At 28.3% G+C, this 20,051-nt stretch overlaps 3 protein-coding genes across 3 annotated transcripts; 1 reads left to right on the top strand and 2 right to left on the bottom strand.

The window, feature by feature from the left end:
* The first annotated feature begins 8,769 nt into the window (after positions 1-8,769).
* Positions 8,770-12,238, top strand: LOC137817315 (receptor-like protein kinase HERK 1). Its single transcript, XM_068620567.2, has one exon. The coding sequence runs from the start codon at positions 9,375-9,377 to the stop codon at positions 11,886-11,888; it is 2,514 nt and encodes an 837-aa protein (XP_068476668.1). The 5' UTR covers positions 8,770-9,374; the 3' UTR covers positions 11,889-12,238.
* Positions 12,239-15,205: 2,967 nt separating this feature from the next.
* On the bottom strand, positions 15,206-16,045 carry LOC137817331 (uncharacterized). The gene has a single exon (XM_068620593.2). It carries the CDS (start codon positions 15,872-15,874, stop codon positions 15,449-15,451), a length of 426 nt encoding a protein of 141 aa, XP_068476694.1. The 5' UTR covers positions 15,875-16,045; the 3' UTR covers positions 15,206-15,448.
* Positions 16,046-18,957: 2,912 nt separating this feature from the next.
* LOC137817333 (Histone superfamily protein) lies at positions 18,958-19,733 on the bottom strand. The gene is made up of 2 exons (XM_068620595.2): positions 19,661-19,733; positions 18,958-19,550 (listed from the first exon to the last, which is right to left on the bottom strand). Exon 2 carries the CDS (start codon positions 19,511-19,513, stop codon positions 19,202-19,204), a length of 312 nt encoding a protein of 103 aa, XP_068476696.1. The 5' UTR covers positions 19,514-19,550; positions 19,661-19,733; the 3' UTR covers positions 18,958-19,201.
* Between the last annotated feature and the right edge of the window lie 318 nt (positions 19,734-20,051).

Below are 20,051 nucleotides of genomic sequence, written 5' to 3'. Positions count from 1 at the left end.
TTGTTTGCATCATTTTTCTTCATAACTACTTCAAAAAAATTATATAAAATGAAATAAATAAATATTTTCGTAAATTATGAACAAGAATTTTAGAGGATTTAAATAATATAACTTTTACAAATTAACTTATTTTTAACCTGTACAAAACTTAATTTTAATTTGTTTCTAATAAAGAAACTTGTGTAAAAGTTCAATGTAACTACATTTATAATTAGTTTCATTCGATCCTATACACAAGCTCCAATTATTTTTCCTTTTTCTTGGGTCAACGGACTGTTCTTCTGGTTTTTTTAGTATATACGACTTTCTTATTTACATTTTTCCTCCTTTCCATATATATATATATATATGCAAAAGTTTATAAGAGATAAAAATTATCTTATTGAGATTTGAATATGTAACAACTAAGATTTAAACATTTTTATGTATATACGCACTAAAACTTGTATTAAAGATTTTATATAACTAAAAATAATTTTTAATAAATGATAGAGACAATCTTCATTTTATCAATTTGATTTTGTAAAGTGAGTTAGAGTTCAATTCATTTCTTAATCTAATAAAAATTTATTAGATTTATTATGTCATTACTTACAAATATTTAGTTTACTTTTTTATCAAAATGACAATGAAAGTAGTATAAAAAATTGATTTTTATAATATGTGTGTCTTTTCTACACGAGTCAATGATATATGATTAATTAACTTTTGGGCCATATTTGATATTTTGCATAATTAAATCTATATTTTGTTGTGAAAGGGAGAATTTTTAGGTGATCGTTTTCACTTTAATTAATAGCATGGCCTACTTATATATATTTTATAGTTTCACCAGTTTGTGAGAGTGACTATGGGAACTCAATGAGGTAATATACTGTGGTCAGTGACTTATTGAATTTTGTTGGGAAATGAGTTTGTCCCATCCCAGTGAAAGTTCTATATTTCAAGCAATTTGGTGTCCTTTTTCCACCTTTCTTTGATTCGATTTAAAGTATGGATCAGGAATTTCACATACTATTGTTATATGTTGATGTCGTTTTTTTTAGTCTCAATTACGGTTGAAGAGTTGGAGAGATATTTGTGAAATTAAGGTTCTTCAACAGAATTAAGTTAGTAATCTTTTTTTATAAAAGTTTTTATGTTAAGCGTCATTATGCAACTTGACATCTTAGGCTAACACCTCAAATAACAACAATCATCTGTCATCACATGAAAAAAAATATTATTAAAAAAAAGAAGAAGAAAAATACAAAAATATGGGAGACTAGACCAAAACCCACATGTTAAAAAAAATGATATATAGGTAGACTATACATATTCATAAAGAATTCTAAGTACAGACTAAATGGAAGTTTATTATACCAATGAAATGATTTTCTATGAATGAACCCTAAATTAGCTAACTTATGAGCACATGCATTCCCCTTACGAAAAATATGAGTAATCCTAAACCTGATTGTTCCACATAAATTAAGACAAATATTTCATCGATTACGAAGCATGCACGAAACATTAGTCCTAGAAGTAAAAAGAATTAAGTTAGTACTTAGTTCTTAGATAGTTGAATGTAATAAATGTGTACTTTAACATGAAATTGATCAATCTATTTATAAAATGAGTTGTATTTTTATGTTATGAGATTATGTACAACTTTATTTCTAATCCTCCTTCGATCTTATTAGTGAAGTTTAATTAACATAATTATTTATGATCGAGGAAATCTCAGCTCCATGTGGTACAAATTTGTTTCCTCTAAGTACCCTTAATATCAATCTTGGGTGGATTGATGAAGGATCCACTAGCAAACATTTTTTTATTGTTAATTAATGTCTTGTGAATGTTTGTTATCTTAATATGCAAGTTATTTAATTAATTTTGCTTTAACCAAGTGCTTCTTCTATTGTTGGCCATTGGCTGATTTATTACTATTATCGATAATCTTTTTGCAAACTTTTGTAGTGAAGTTTCTATGTGTGTGAAGCATTTGCAACATATTTTGTTTGCATTGAGAGAACTTTTGATCTTTTGTCATGTTCTTCTTCTAGTGGATAACCAACCAACCAACCCATGATTTGGATAAGATTGGACAAAAACTAGATTAATTTTGCTATTCCTTCAATAGTAAATAACCTAATTTGTATTTGCAAAGTAATCTGCAAAAACATTTTTAAATTGAGCTTAGTTAAATTAAAAGATATAAAGATAATTAGATCTCAATAATTTTACAAACATACTACAAACTGTTAACAAAATTAATATATCTAATTAGTTCTTTGATTATTTTGAAATGGTGTCTATAAATAACAAATGTTTAAAATAAAACCAATAAAATATTTTTGTATTTTTTTTAATAATATTTTTTTCATAGCAAATAAGTTGTTATTTAAACTGTCTAACATAATTGAAAAGTCAAGTTGGATAATGATATCTAACCTACAAAATTTTTATTAAAAAATATTGATTAAAAGACTTGAAATAACCATTTGAGAACAAATAAAAAATAATTTTAAAATTTAAATGAATATATGTTTTATATTATATATGAAGAGAGAGATTTGAACACCAAAGGAAAAAAGAAATATGAAGTTGGTTGGAAGAGTGCACGTGACTTTTGAAGCTCTCTCGATAACTTATTTGACATTAATTTCATGCAAAAAGCGTAGCCACTTCCTTTTTAACTCACACAACTACAAAGGAATATTGTAAGATTTTATTTTGTTATATTACTTTTAAGATTTTTACAAATTTGTCAAGAGTTTTATAAATATATATATATATATATATATATATATATATATAATTTTTCATTTACATTATGTAAGTAAAACTTTTACAAAAAGTTTATCACTCACAATTACCATATTTTAATTGAAGTTTTCTTATAAGACTCACTTAAACTTAAGATTGTGACTATAATTTGTATTGGAGATGTCTTCTGCAAATGTTACTGTCTCAAACTGTAAATTAATCATTAGTAATAAAAAAAATCATTCTTTTATTTTATTTATTATTTTTTGAAGTATTTTAGATAGTATTTATTAAAGTGTAACTAAGTATTTGTATTTTTAAGTTAAATCATATTTTTAAAATATTATATTAAAATGAAATTTTGTTTTAATTGAAATAAGAATAAATTTTGAAAATTAAAATTAAAATTAAAATTATTTTAAATTTAAATTTAAATTAATTTAATCCATTATATTATAAACCCATCAGTGAGAGGATGTGTACAAAGGATAAATATTTCAGATTACAATTTAAACACAAACAAATTCATGTAAATATTAAATAACTTGCAAAAATAAATCCTAAATATTTGAATGATACATTTTATAACTCAATATCTGCATTACACTTACATCACATATCATTTATCTTATCTTATTCAATTACATTTTTACATGAAGTAAAGCATTAGGAACATGAAATATTTTAATTATATTATCCCAAATTCTATAAAAATTCACATGATTTGTCAAATTTAATAAGAACTCGTAAGTCAACCCCAAATTAACCATAAATCAACAAGTAACTAAGAAGAATAATTTATATAACACCTAAATTATACCAAAATCGTATATTTAATAAGTAATGCTGTAAAAAAATAAACTCAATTTATAGTTTGAACTAAAAGTACAATTTCAATTTTAATGTAATTAAAAATAATCAATTGCTATATTAATTAAATTAATAGTATTTTAAAGATTAAAAAAATATTAATTTTTATTTAATAATTTTTTTAATCTCTTTACAATATAAAGCACTTTCCAGTTTCCAATCAAATTCAAATAAATCATTCAATGCAAATATGCTATATTGATTAGATTTTACACATGCAATCATTTATAACTAAAATCATTTTTTAAAATATAAGTAGTTTTTCTTATCTTCATTCCCTTATAACGGCAAGTACCATTAATAATAATTATTTATTTATTAATTTTTTACCACTAATAATATTATTATTTATTAATTAACATTTTTACCACAAATAATATTTTTATTTATTATTTGTTTATTAATATTTTTACCATTAATAATGTTATTATTTAATATTTATTTATTAGCATTTTTATCATTATTAATATTATTTTTTATTTTTCTATTTACTTATTTATTATTATAAGTTTTATTATTATTATTACCTTAATTTATATTAATATTGTTATTAATATTTTGATTATGGGCATTTATTAATAGATATTAGTTTATTTAAATTATTGATCAATAATTATTTGTCGATAAATATAAAATTTCTTACATAAAAACACTTCAAATTGAAATATCTTTTTGTCCAGTCAATGAATTGCATGTTTAATTTATAATTAAATATTAGAGAAATTAAATAAATTTTTAAAACAAAATTTAAAGTTGATGTCTTATTCTCAATTGTTAGCTATAAAATTAAAGTTTTTATTTAAAAAAGAAAAAGAAAAACGAAGGTATAATGAAAGAAAAGGAGAAGAATAAGTGAGGATTCAAACAGAAAAGGATTTTAAACTATAAACTCAACAGATTTCTTTCTTTATTTTCTTCCTCCACTTCTATATTTTTTTTTAAAAAATTTAACACTACCCTTACGATTATATGATAAAAGTATGATATTTTCTTTTTTCTTTTTAAATGATGATAGTTATTTGTAGTAATTGGTAGTTGATGATAAACTTTGGTAATTATGATAAATTTTATGATATTTTTAGTAGTGATGATTTTTTTTTAACTTACTAAATTTTTTTAAAAAATAGCTATGTATAAAAATAATACAAAATTCAAAAAAATTACATTAAAAATATTAAATACAACGAATATTTTTGTTTATCCTTTTTCACACACTCAAATAATGTACCTATTCTCTCTCAAATGTCACTATTAAAAAAAATAAAAATATTAGGACTGAAAATGAAAATATGTAATTAAGGGGTAAGTTATTTTAAAAGTGAGGTTATATTTATTTTAGATTATTCAAAAAAATTAAAAAGGTTAAAGGTGAAAGTCATATGGAGCTGGAGAATTTATCATATTTAATACATGTCTCTTTTCTCTTGAGTCTTTAAAACTCACCTTAACAAACCCAAATCATTCCCATTACACTTATCCTTTAATTTTTATTCTCACCTCAATTGAAATAATTTTTAATTTATTTACTCAAAAAATTTGAAACTCAAAGAATTTGTATTTCTTTAATGATTTTTTTACCTTGTCCTCAATGAATACTACTTCATAAATAATAAGGTATAATATTTGTACAATAAAAAATAATTTATCATAACAACCATTCTTATTACCTAACCAATCTTATAAAACATTTAAAATATTTTTTATTATAAATTGATATTTTCTTAAAATTACTTAACCCAATGATTAATTATAACTGACTCGAGTTAGATTATCAAATAAAAATAAATAAATTTAAATAAACCAAACTCAAGTAAATTTATTCAAGTTAAATAAAAAAAATTAGATTAAACTCATTATAAAACAATACTTTTTAAGTTAAATTTTTTATTTAGTTAACATAAATATCCTTTATATTGTCCATTACAAAATATTCAAAATAATTAATAGTATTAATTAAATATATTATATTTATTATATATGGTAGGTAATATCTGATGAGATATTTACATTATTAATAGAAAAAAAAATTGGAGAGAGAAAAATGTGGACAACATCTGTATTGTAGCCCTAAATTAAAGGCACGAAATACGAAATGTGCATTCCTACACATCTCTTTCCTACCACCGGCTTCTACTTTATTTTACAAAATATGAAAACAATATCGAACTGAAATTAAAATCTAACTTAAAATAATCATAATTATATTTCTAGAAAAAAGTAACATCAAAATTCAGTGGTTGTTTAAATTACATGAAATAAATGTGATATAGGAAAATTTTATTGATGTTATTTTAAATAAAAAATAACTTGAAAGATTTAATTTTTTACATTATGTTATTTGAAGGATAATTGTATTTTGACTAGTTAATAAGATAATTAATTTTTAATTTATCTAACTATTTGTATATTAATTATTTAAATTTTGAGGTCATAAGTTTTGAATATTACATTGACCTAGTATACTTTATAAAAAAAAAAGTAGGAAAAAATAATTTAAGAAAGTGTTTGCCATGTGTCAAGCAGAGACGCAGGTTGGTTGGTCCACGCATAAAACAAAAAACCTAAATGAATGCTCTATCTATTTCACTTCACCACGCGTTTTCAGTTTTGCTGGCTAACACTTTCTCAAACCTAAATAATGTTATTCATTTTCAACTTATATTTTTCTATCATCAAATTTTATAAAATTTATGAATAAATATGCTTTTTATCTATCTAATTTTATGTAAAAAAAATAAATTATAATATAAATTTTAAATTTATTGAATACTCGTAATAAAAAAATATTGGAATGAATTTTTTACATTAATATTAATTTAGATATTAAAATATTTCACATAGATTGTTTTTAATATGAATTAAAATTTTAAAATATTTAAATATTATAATACAGACTGAAAATTAATCTGTTACATAATACAGACTGAAAATTAATCTGTTACATAGAAATCACTCATAAAAATTCATTTTAATAGTTTTTTTACTTAAAAATATTTAGAAATCTAAAATTTGAAATAATAATAAAAATCAATTTATAGTACAGGAACAAAATATTTACGACACTTAAAATTTTGACTATGAATAAAAATTAAATTAACATGAAATACATTAATAAACAACCTATTTAACCCCTAAATCTAGATTTATTTATTTTTACAAAGTATATTTTTTTATTGAAATTTTAAATATAAATAAATTTACTAAGGTACATTTTTATTATTTATGCAAGAAAACCCCTAATGTATTATTTAGCACTTTCATTTATCTTTTCGATTTTGATCTCAATTGAAAACTCCTTCCCTTCCCTGGAGTGTTTCAACAATATTTCTCAATTTGACTTAAACTTTCACATTAATGACATGGGCATCAAGAAAATTAAATGAATATGTTCGAATGCAAGTATTGATTTTGTAAGATTGTAACTATTTCTATACTTCAAAGTTTAGTGTATATTGCGAATGCCACTTGCATTAATATAATTTTCACAACTTAAACTCCATTGCAATATTTTTGTTGAATTAGTAACAAAAATAATTTCATTATTATATGACTATTATTTCAATAACGGTTATTAATAAAAAAAATCAATTTAGACAAGTCTTAAATTAGTAAAGACATAATAACCTAGTCCACTTTATTAGACAAAAGTTGACCTACTTACCTACATGATGGCAACTATCATTTCCTTTCTAAAGAATGAAAATTTTACTATAATTTTAGACTCACCATTTACATAGCATGAGTGACTATATTGTGTCCAAGAATCAGCATGAAAGTTTTGATGGACTTCACAGAAATTTTTGTACCTTTCCACCAAACTCATTCACCAAACTCAACTTTAAAGTAATAGTGGCAAAAATTTCAATTTAATTGAAGCTATTTTAGTAACATAAGATGAAAAACGGTGTCATGGAATGATACTAATCAACTATCAAACTTTGACATTAGTAATTTGTTTCATGTGCTAACAGTTTTTTTTTTCTCCTAACACATTCTTTTCTTTATGCTTTGTTTGAATTTGAGGGATAACTAAGGTTGTTTGTATCAAGAGAAAAAAAAAGTGAAAAATGAATGAAAAAAAAAGAGAAAATTTATGAAAATTATTTTATAATGTGATAAGTGTGATTCATAAATTTTTATTTTCTAATTGATAATAAATTAAGACTATAATTTTGTTTAAAAACTATATTTCTTAACCACTTTGTTGATCCAATAATCGATTATAAATCAAACACCAGGATCACAACACAAACATCACACCATCACCAGCAACACAAGAACAATAAACCACGAGCATCATACCAACACCACCACAACAAGTTGTTTCAGCAAACCACACCACCTACAAGACAATAATCAAATGGGTTCAACCACATCATACATTGTCCAAGGGTAGCCATGCAAAGAGATAAACATACATGATAAATGTTGGAAATCTCACATCAACTAGAAATTAGGAAATTTCATAGTATATAAGTGGGTGTAAACATCCTCTTATAAACCGGTTTAATGGAGTTAAATTAGCTTTAAAGTTCACTTCTTAATATGACATCAAAGTCTATTCTAATGATTGTTTCTTGATAAATTAGACTAATGTTACAAAAGACCATGACTCAAATTTCTAGATGAACAATATTCACCACAAAGCAAATAGAGTGTTAAGGTACATTGTTCACCAGAATTAAAAGTTTTATAATTATATTTTTCTTATATTCCTAGTTTACAAGAATCATAGTTTTTTAATATGAAAAATATTATTTTTTTTATATCTTTTTAAAATTGATTACTCAATCACGACCAAATTTTGAAGTCTTGGGTGTTAGTGGAGTTTGAGAAGCTTCAATTTTACGCGATAAGATTACGGTGGATTGAGTTTTTCTCCACTTTTGCATGTTGGCACTGTTACTACCATATTGATACTTTCACACTCTAACAACGACTTTTTCTTCCATTATTTGGATCCATTCCATTTTCACATGTTAACGTGAATTTACTTTCATCAAAATTAAAAGTTTTTATAATAAAATAAAACATTAAAGTTCAAACTACCATACCAAAAAAAATCAAAATTGTCAAATCAAACCACACTGATATTTTTATAATTGTTAATTATAATTAAAATAATTGCAATTTTTTTTCCCTTTTTATTGCTCTGGAACATCTTACCTAAACACACTACTTGACCTATCTCACTTTGTTTAATCTCTCTACTTGCAAAACACATGCTTTCACCGAAAAATCTCGCAACAAACCCTTTCGTGGTCTGACCCTGCTTCCACCGATTTTTCCTTCACCAGCTCTCTGTTTTTTTCTAATTCCGAAATATTAAACAAATGTTTGAATGAATGTGTCAATAGTTAAGGTTGTCATCTGGATAATTCCAGCTTGTGCTGAGCTAGATTCATGCTGAAATGGATTTATTCTTCCCATGTCAGTAGCAGTATTAAACTTTCTCTCAAAACAACCAAAAGGGTCTCTTCAGAATTCAGATTTCGTTTTTGCTTCTCTACCTTGGTTCATGTTGTTTATGCTGGAACTGTAAGAGCAATTCCAAAGGTGCCATCTTTTTCTGTCTGTTTCCCTCTTTTTCTCTGTGTTTGACTTTGTATGGTTTTCTGGTTGATGGGTCGAAGGTTACCAGTTCTTTTTCTGCCTGTGCCATGATCTTCCTAAGCTTCAATTAGCTTCAGAGAGAGAGAATTGAAAGGAAAAATAATAATATCCCCAGTGGTCTCTGTTCATTTGTTGAGGCCACAATGACTTATTGGAGAAATATTGGTTTTTTTCTCTGTGTTTTATCAATCTTCCCCCTTGTATGTTTTTCTGCCACCTTTGTTCCAGTAGATAATTATCTCATAGACTGTGGAGCATCTGCAACTACTACAGTAGGCAGGCGCAATTTCACAGCAGATAGTTTGTCCAAGGATCTGCTTTCTACACAAGAAGATATTCTTGCCACTAATCCCTTAACATCAAGTTCTTCCTCTGATGATTCGCCTCTCTATCAAACTGCAAGAATCTTCCGTGGATCCTCAAAGTACACCTTTCCAATTAAGCAAAAGGGGAGACACTGGATCCGTCTATATTTCTTTCCATTTACTTATGAAAAGTACAATTTGAGTGCTGCAAATTTCACTGTTGCCACACAAGACCATGTTCTTTTCAGTAGCTCCAACATGCAGAAAGATCCTGTGATGAAGGAGTACTCTGTGAATGTGACCTCAGACAACCTTGTTATCACCTTTGCCCCTTCTGGCAATTCCACTGCCTTTGTGAATGCCATTGAAGTTGTTTCTGTCCCCGATGACCTCATTGTTAACGATTTTTCCGTCTTGGATCCATCGTTAAGCTTATCTGAGCTGGTGACGCAAGCACTGGAGACAGTTTGGAGGGTTAACATGGGTGGTCCAACTGTGACCCCTGTGAATGACACCCTTCAAAGAACTTGGATTCCAGATCAAAGGTTCCTTTTGGAAGCTGACCTTGCCACATATGTTTCTAATATTGGTGCTGTTCGGTATGAGAAAGGTGGTTCAACAACAGAAAACACCGCTCCCGCTACTGTTTATGGTACCCTCGCACAGATGAACTCAAGCTTTGATCCCCGAAGTAATTTTAATGTGACATGGAATTTTGATGTGAGTCCTGGATTTCAGTACCTTGTTCGATTTCACTTCTGTGATTTGATCAGTAAAAGTCTCAATGTACTCTACTTCGATGTTTATGTTGACTCCAAGATGGCTGCTGCTGATGTTGATCTCAGTCTTCATGGTAATAATGTTTTGGGTGTTCCATATCATAAGAATTTGGTCACACCGTTGGCTGTCAGCAATAAACTTCGTGTAAGTATTGGTCCTTCTGATTTAAGTAAGGATTTCCCTAATGCTATTTTGAATGGGCTTGAGATCATGAAAATGAACAATTCCATGGGCAGTCTTATCACAGGAGCAGGACCTGTGGCTATTAGTTCAGGTTCAAGTTCTAAGAGCATTGGCATGATTGTGGGTGTGATTGTTGGGGTAGTTGCTGCGGTTGTCTTGGCTGGAGTTTTCTTTGTATTATGCATGAGAAGACGAAAGTTGGCTCGGCAAAGGAAGTCAAAGACATGGGTTCCTTTATCCATCAATGATGGAACTACTTCTCATACCATGGGAAGTAAATATTCTAATGGCACAACACTAAGTGCTGCTTCAAACTATGAGTACCGCGTGCCTTTTCTTGCAGTTCAGGAGGCTACAAACAACTTTGATGAGAGTTGGGTTATTGGGATAGGTGGTTTTGGCAAAGTGTACAAAGGAGAGTTAAGTGATGGCACAAAAGTAGCAGTGAAGAGAGGGAATCCACGGTCCCAGCAGGGGCTTGCAGAATTCAGAACTGAAATTGAAATGCTGTCTCAGTTCCGCCATCGCCATCTGGTGTCTTTGATTGGTTATTGTGATGAAAGGAATGAAATGATCTTGATATATGAATATATGGAGAAAGGAACTCTCAAGAGTCATTTATATGGCTCAGGTCTGCCTAGCTTAAGCTGGAAGGAGAGGCTTGAGATATGCATTGGATCAGCCAGAGGACTTCATTATCTTCACACTGGCTATGCTAAAGCTGTTATTCACCGTGATGTGAAGTCTGCAAATATTCTACTTGATGAGAAACTAATGGCTAAAGTCGCTGATTTTGGACTATCAAAGGCAGGGCCTGAAATTGACCAGACACATGTGAGCACAGCTGTCAAAGGTAGTTTTGGGTACCTCGATCCAGAGTATTTCAGGAGGCAACAACTAACAGAAAAGTCAGATGTGTATTCATTTGGGGTAGTCCTGTTTGAAGTTCTTTGTGCAAGGCCTGTCATAGATCCAACACTTCCTAGGGAAATGGTAAACTTGGCAGAATGGGCAATGAAATGGCAGAAGAAAGGACAGTTGGAGCAAATCATAGATCAAACACTTGCAGGCAAAATCAGGCCAGATTCTCTTAGGAAGTTTGGAGAAACTGCTGAGAAATGCTTGGCTGACTATGGTGTTGACAGACCTTCTATGGGAGATGTCTTGTGGAATTTGGAGTATGCTCTCCAACTTCAAGAGGCTGTGGTTCAAGGTGATCCTGAAGAAAACAGCACTAATATGATTGGTGAACTCTCTCCACAGATCAACAATTTCAGCCAGGATGCAAGTGCTTCTAATGCACAATTCGAAGGCACGAGTCTGGATGATCTGTCTGGTGTTTCTATGAGTAGGGTCTTCTCACAATTGGTGAAGTCTGAGGGTAGATAGATGGCTCTAGTTATCCTATCTTATAAATTATGTCTCATCACAGTGCTCTTATGTTATGATCTTTGTTGTTTTTCTTCTGATGACTAGTTCTCTTCTTGCACATGGAAGACTAGTTATTTCATAGATTTGTAAAGAAAGATTGAGTTGAAACATGCTTGGTTAGTTGGTAATCATAGCATCTCCTTGTTAAACCTCTGCCTTGTCAAGTTTGAATTGGACTACGGTGAAAATCTAGTGTAAGTTATGCAATTATTCAGGTGCATCCCTATCAGCCACAAGTTTCTCAAAGTCCTCTGATTAAACTGTCATATAGAGTTGGTTTATATAAAGTTGGGTTACATGTTTTGATTTGTTTTTGTATGTTACATATTTTTTGTTACCAGAGAGGGTACTGTCGGAGTGGATTTTAGCCTAGTGCAAGGATGCGGTGTCTCTGAAATATGCATTTTGCATGGTTTGTTTCAGTCATTCATTTACTCCACCTTATTTCTTATGTATTAGCTATTAATATATTATTTGTTTATCAGCATTTGCAAATAATGTGGCATTTGTTATAATCAATTTCCCTTTCAGTTAAAACTTGTCTTAAAGAAGATATAGCATTTTCCCCTGTCAAATCAAACTCCTTGTTTGTTTGCTCTCTTCAAAAGGGTTTAGTTTTCTAATATTTAAAACTAAAAAACAAATTTGATACGGTTTTTCTCAATTGAAGTTACAGAATTGTTCCAAAACATATAAAACAGAAACAGCTCTTATGCAGTAGCATCTGGAAGCCACTCAATTCTGCATTTCTGTCCTTTTAGTACAAATTGCATTGCAAAAGCTGCATTAAAATAAGTTATTCACATATGATTTACTTTAATTCAGAAAAATGTTTTCCAGATAAGAAGTTTTCATAACTGAGCATGTCTTAAGCACTTAAATTAATACACTTTTTTTTTATATTTTGTCTGCTATTTAGCAGTTCATATATGACACAAAAGTCCTACAAGAAAATGAATAACAAAATGAGAACCAAACGAAATAAAATGACCCGTGAACCTAATGTTTTCTGATTCTGAAATTATATAAATATGTGATGTTCAGTTCACTAGTATGATTCATCCCTAATGCAGTTAATAAGTTCATTGAATTGCAAAAGATGCTGATTTCTGATAAAGAATAAATATTCACCACAAAAGATGCTGATTTCTTACAAATCTCACACAAATAATTGTCACAATGGGCATTATGCCCATATTTACCATTACAAAACGCAATAATGCAATACAACCACTTCTTTTCCCCAGCCATGATCAAAACTTAATTAAAATTTGAAAATTTGGTGTTATGTTGGTTCTATTTTGTTGACATACTATTCCCAGAGCTGGTCCCCAACCCCATAATGAAAAATGCACTTGTTTTCATTTAGAGTTATTCAATAGTGGTAATAAGAAACTCCATGATTATAAAGATTTAGACCCAGTTTAGGTCCTTCACTGCCACCACCACTTCCAGTTCCACTCACTTCTAACACCCTTTTCACCTACTACCAACTCCACTACCTGCAAGTCATCATCAACATCAACCAAGAGGTGCTCATAACATCACACATGAAAATATCTACACAGAGATATTAATAACACATTGTTCAACCTACTTTTCAGAACATTTTTCATTAGTTTGCATGATTGTGACTGGTGCATCTTATTTGATGATTTTTTTTCATAATTTTATAGTTTCAAGTAAGTTTTAATGAAGAACAAAGGATGTGTTAAGTGAAGTCTTTTGTTAGCATTCCTCTAATCCGCTTATAGGAAAAGATGTATTTAATAAACATAGAATAAGTAGTCAAAAAACCTTTTTTTTAATAATAATTTGTCATTTGAATAATCCTTACATGTATATTTTATTGTGAAAAAAAGTAAATGTTAGTGTAATTTTTATATCATCTTTCAAAATTGTCATCTAATCGAAAATTATTAACTTTTTGTTACAATTATCTTAAAATTTTACTTTAAATAATTTATAATTTATTATGTAAAATTTAACATTCATAAATTTTAAATCTAAATCTTAAATCCTAAACCATAAATTTTAAATCTAAATCTTAAATCCTAAACCATATGACTAATAAAATATAAATAGGAGGGTGTCTAATGACAAATTATTAGTAAATAATCTTTAATATTTATTTCAAATAGTTGTATTATCTTTGATATAAAGTTTTTTTCATAAAGTTTTTTTCCATGAAAATAAGATAATTTTTTCTTTTTTTATTAAAGTATAATTATTTTTTAGAAAAATACAAATATATAGAAATTGTGTCACAACTTTTTGATACAAGAAAGAAGATAAAATCCTGTTAAGATGTCACAATTTTATTTAATTAGTTTGAAGTTTTATCTAGTTACACATATGAGAAATCGTGTTTTCTTGACATAATCTCTTTAAATAAAATCATTCTAAATATCTGTAATTTTATAAAAAAAAATCATAATAAAAGAAACTCATTTTAATAAAAAAAAAATCACTTTGATAAAAAATTCCATTTTCATAAACTTTGCTCTTCTTTTGGTATTATACTCTCTTTTTTTCAATCCCAAATTACTGTATATAATAAATTTATTGTTTTTTATAATAATCATGTAATGCAGTAAATTTAATTATTTTTACCCAACTCGTCACCACGTGCCTCGCCGGCTTTTCCGACGGAAACTCCAAAGGCCGCCACGTTAATTCTATATTTCCGTCAAATCGTTTTCATTATAAAATAATAAATAATATATGCGTGAGAATAAATTTTTTTATATTATTCTTTAAACATGAATATAAGATAAAATTATTATTTTGAAATAATCATTTTAAAAGCATATTCTAATTTCTCTGATTAATTAATAAAAAATAACTCTGCATTAATAGTACATATCTATTAAATACAATATAAATATGGAGTAATTATTTGTCATTTCATGTTATTGGTGAATTGCATTAAAAACCTCGAGAATTAACATAATAACACACCAAGCGTCTCTTTTTTCAGCCCCATTATTACTTATATTCTCCACAGCAATGCATACATTTATTAGTTTCTACAAATAACTATCTTTGCTTAATTAAATGTTAGAATATTTTTTCTTAACTATTTTTAATTCTAAATAAATTTCCTATCAGCTAATCATATATAATTACTTCATAAGATTAATTTGTCTAACACAACATAACACCTCGTAGTGCAGTGGAAAGGGCCAATATACACTTGTATGGTACTAAAGTATTTACAAACAAATCAACTAAAAATAATAATAATACATATTAGACACATAAAAAAAGCTTTATTCAAGTTCTTCCTCACATAATCACAAGAGGTAACAGCTTAAATCAATCTGCAGCAGAAAGAAAATTGGCAAAACACTGCTGCAAATTTGCTTGAAATTTGTATACAGCACTTCTTTATCTTTTCCTTCTGTTTTGTTTTAAATCAGAAAAAAAAGGGAGGAAAAAAGAACATAGATAGAACAACATAGTATAAAGTAGCAGAACATGAAAAAGGACAGAAGCATGTAGATTGAGAATTTGGATTAGAAATCATGCAGAACATCAACCTTAGCAGAGCAGGGTAGAAATGTTTGAAAGATTGAAAAAGCAGCAAAAGTAACATCCTTGGCTCTCCCTAGAACCCTATTCTTACCCTTCAATTTTAGCTTATTACTCACACAAGCCACCCCTTCCTTTAGTTTATTGAAACACTTGAGGGTCTTCTCTGTGACACCAACTTTCTTCTTTGAGAATTTGTAGCTCCTCAGGTACATTTGCCTACAGGAGAAGCTATCAACTCCTTTTGTTTGCACATTAGAACCTACACAGATGTTAGAATTCACACTCTTGACAAATTCTACATCAGATTCTGGCCACTTGTAGAGGTTTACATAGGTTGGCCTAAGGGGAAGTGTTGTTTTGTTGACAGAATCAGCCATAGGTTTTGGGAAGGTTCCACAGCATAGCATTATAGCATAATAACAGTAACCTGAAGCTTATGTAGTGAAAATTTGAGTTGCCCTAGAAACAACATGGTGCAATGGTTTTGTATAAGATAAGTGCGAGGGGATGTGACAGAATGAGTTTTTTAATTATCCAACCAGATATATTGCTGTTCCTTTTCAATCTCTCATTTGAAATCATCCTTTGACAATAGAATGGCCCTATAACCTATACCTTATACTCACACATTCAAGGCTTCATAATCGCTTTTCTGATTATGAAACCTAATGCTCTCATCAATTCTTCACTCTTAATTTGATCCTAAAACACTCTTAATAACTAATAAAAACGTAGTATCCATACTTAGAAGCACAACAACAAAACAAATCCAAGTATACCAAAACTGTTTGAACTTGTACTAGGCTGTCTTCTGTACTTCACATAAATGTTGATTCTGGTGGATTATGATAAGTAATCATATTTGCATCACTTATAATAAAAATATATATCATCTCTACTTTTTGTAATTATTTGTTTAAAAAAATTATCTCTACTAATTTGCAGAATTTATTTAAAAATAATAAGTTCAGAGCTTAGTTTTCGGAAAACATTTTTAGAGAATTACGTATATAAGAAAACAAGAACAAAGAAATGAAAAATGTTACGAAGGTGCTATTAGAGTTTATAGGAAGAGAAGTGTGCGAAAGACAGATAATAAATAATAACAAATATAAGAAATTTTTGGAAAGCACCTTACATTAATTATTCAATAAATAAATGCATCTTATCTATTGTAGACACTAATCTCTAAAATATAAAACAAGAAAATATGAATTTATATATTATATAATTATAAATTATATATATGACAATCAAGATTTATGTGTTCAAGTATGTTTAAGTTTTTTTTAGTAGAAAAATGTTTTTCATAACTGTTTCAAAAAGATTTGTTCGTTATTTTATAATCACAATAAAATATTATATAATAAATTTAAATTTAAAAAAATTAATGTATTTTTTCTCTTTAAAATTGTGTTAGAACCGTGTTAAAATTGTCAGAAGTCCAACAAATATTTTTTAAATTGAATATTTCACTGACACATATCTTACAAATGTGTACGAGTATCGGTGTCCGACACGCCATTTAAAAGACGTGTCTGGACCTCATAGAATACATGTACGTAAATGTGGATGTAAATTTGTATTCTAGAAAAGAAATTGCATCATGGATTATCCTTTCAATTATCTATACCTATATATATATATATATATATATATATATATATATATATATATAAAGAGAGGGATTCCTCTTTTTTTGTGGTGTTTATCAATTTTACCTTTATATTAATATTTATTTTATTGTTTTATCTTAGACATTTCAATCATTTTATTCTTTTTTAAATATTTAAAAAATAATTAATTACTTTTAAAAATAATTAGAATTTTTTTAAAAAAAACTAATATTCTATCATTTTTGTAAAACACAATTACCAATTTTAAATTTTTGAATATGGAGCAGTTTATTAAATGTTTTTTTACTATGTAGAGCAGTTTTTTTCTATATCTTCATCTCTTTTAAAAATCATAGTTGTTATTTCTTCTTATCATTTGGTTTCTTATTCTTTTTTTGCAAAAAATTATAAATGAATAGCAAGCTATTAAAGCTTTGCGTGGATGATCTGGATAAATATGTGAACGAAGAACGAAAAAACCTATTCCTCTTCACTCCAATTACATCTTTCTTCAGAGATCATCTACTCTTTTCATCACAAATGTGATGTCACATATCATCACAAATATGACATCAAAATTTTCAAATTTACTAATAAAATTTTGAGTCTATGAATTCTGACGCGATCTTTCTCGCGCTAGATAGGAAAAAATTCACACGAAAAATTGAATCTTCATAGGCAAGAGTAATTTGTTGTTGGTCTCGTCTTTCCTTTAAAATCATTATTTAGAGACAGTACTCACATTCTCTTCTTGACAAATTGGCTTTCTATTACTCTTTATCAAATTGATCATTTTCTCATTTTTTTTATTTCATTAAATTGAGAATTATTAATAAATATATAATAATAAATCAATTTTTATTTATTGTGTAATAATGTTATGATTCTAGAAATGTCACTCATAAAAATAAAGAATGCCAACACATCCGCTCTTTTTCCGCTAGTTTTAATAAACAAAATAATCACCTTAATCTCAGTTTGGTTAAAACTAAATGAGAAAAAAAAAGACAAAAGACAACATAAAAATTTGTTGTGGTAAAAGGACTCTAGAAAAAATAAACCGTAATCGTATACTATTTGATATTTGTTTATTATATTTATCTTTCTATATTTTTTTCTCCTTTCATCCAACCAAATACATAACTTGTGTCTGGACTATAAATATTTAGAAAGCCAAACACTTTTACAGAGAATTTAAATTGTTTTACGGTCAAAATTTAATTTTTGATTAAAAATATTAGTTTCTTATTATTCGAAATTTTAAAATTTATAAAACCACTAAAAAGTTACAAAATTCTCATTCTTTCTCTAACATCTCAATCTTTTCTTTCACATTAAAATGTTTACATTTTACGGATATTTAATATTGATTTTCAATTTTAAATATAACACCAATATTTTGAGTATAGCAGAAACTATATCTAATCTAAGAATTATAATTTAAAATATAAGAACACAGGATTAGGTTTAACATCTCAAATTCTTCTCCCCAATTTTCGTTCATAAATTTTATTTCCATCTTCCTCATTAAAAGCAACACAAAGAAATCGAAAGTAGAACTTAAAAATGGCACATATATAAACATTTCATCACATCGAATCTGTTGACATTGCTCCAACCAAAAACATTACAAATAATTTGTGTGCATTTGCCCTTTTGATGATGAGCAATCGATTCTTGTGTAGTTTTCAGAATCCATCAATAGAGACAACTAGAAATGCTCTCCAACAAAATCAAACTGAAGCAGAAAAACATAATCAAATAAATAACAGTTTCCCTAAACAGAATTCGATTTCTTCAAAACTATGTTAGACAATATAGCATTCCAAAGTGAAACGCATAAAATTGAGTGACAGATGAAATTGGAGATGCAATGAACTGGGAACTGAAATCAGATAAAATTCTAAATCTCAAGAGAGCTAGTTACATCACATCACATGATCAAACAACCCAAGTAAATTACCTATTGCACAAAACATAAATCTGATAATCACAACTAGGTTTTCCCTTCCAGCTACAGAGAAAAAACCAAAACCTAATTTCAATCCCTGCCATTTTTTCTTGACAGCAAGACTTTTCCCCAACGAGGAAAATCAAGCGACCGTACAAACCAAAACCCTAACCCCCAAATCCGTAGAGGGTCCTTCCCTGTCTCTTCAGAGCATACACAACATCCATAGCCGTAACAGTCTTCCTCCTTGCGTGCTCCGTGTAGGTAACGGCGTCACGAATCACGTTCTCCAAGAAGATCTTGAGAACCCCACGAGTCTCCTCATAAATCAAACCGCTGATACGCTTCACACCACCCCTGCGAGCCAATCGCCGAATCGCTGGCTTCGTTATTCCCTGAATGTTATCGCGAAGAACCTTACGATGTCGTTTCGCTCCTCCCTTTCCCAATCCCTTGCCACCCTTTCCACGACCAGACATCTTACTGAGCACAACCTTGACAAATTCGAATCAAATTCTAAACAAAAACAAAATAAATTTAGAACCAACAATCAAATAAATTAAATAATTAATAAGCAAATAAACAAAATTGAAAACTAAGCCATGTTATGGAAAATAGATTTTTACCTGTGTTGGAGAGTTGCAGGGAGAAGAAGCTATGCGTGTTGTTGTAAGATGAAAGTTTGGATGTGGATCGTTTTTATAATGAGTCAGTGACACTGTGTCGATCCGTGTGCTGGGTTTTCTAGCGCGTTTTCTACCGTTGATTTTGTTTGTATGTACAATGCAGATGCGAAAAGGGAGTTCATGTGGATCGATGACGTGGCTTGGTTGGTTTAGTGAAAAATGATTCTTGCATTGGCGGGTTTTAATTATTTTGGTGCCGCCAAGCAAAAAACGCCTTACCCACCAATGTTTTACTATAATCATAAATCATCATAAAACTAAATTACGTTTTAAATGCACAGAAAATTATTTGTTTGATTGAATTTAAAGATTACTTATGCTCTCTTTGATT

The sequence above is a fragment of the Phaseolus vulgaris genome, chromosome 5 (assembly GCF_051622355.1).
Source record: "Phaseolus vulgaris cultivar YP4 chromosome 5, ASM5162235v1, whole genome shotgun sequence".
Taxonomy (NCBI): domain Eukaryota; kingdom Viridiplantae; phylum Streptophyta; class Magnoliopsida; order Fabales; family Fabaceae; genus Phaseolus; species Phaseolus vulgaris.
Note: the sequence above shows the minus strand (reverse complement) of the source record. Positions and strands in the feature narration are given on the sequence as shown.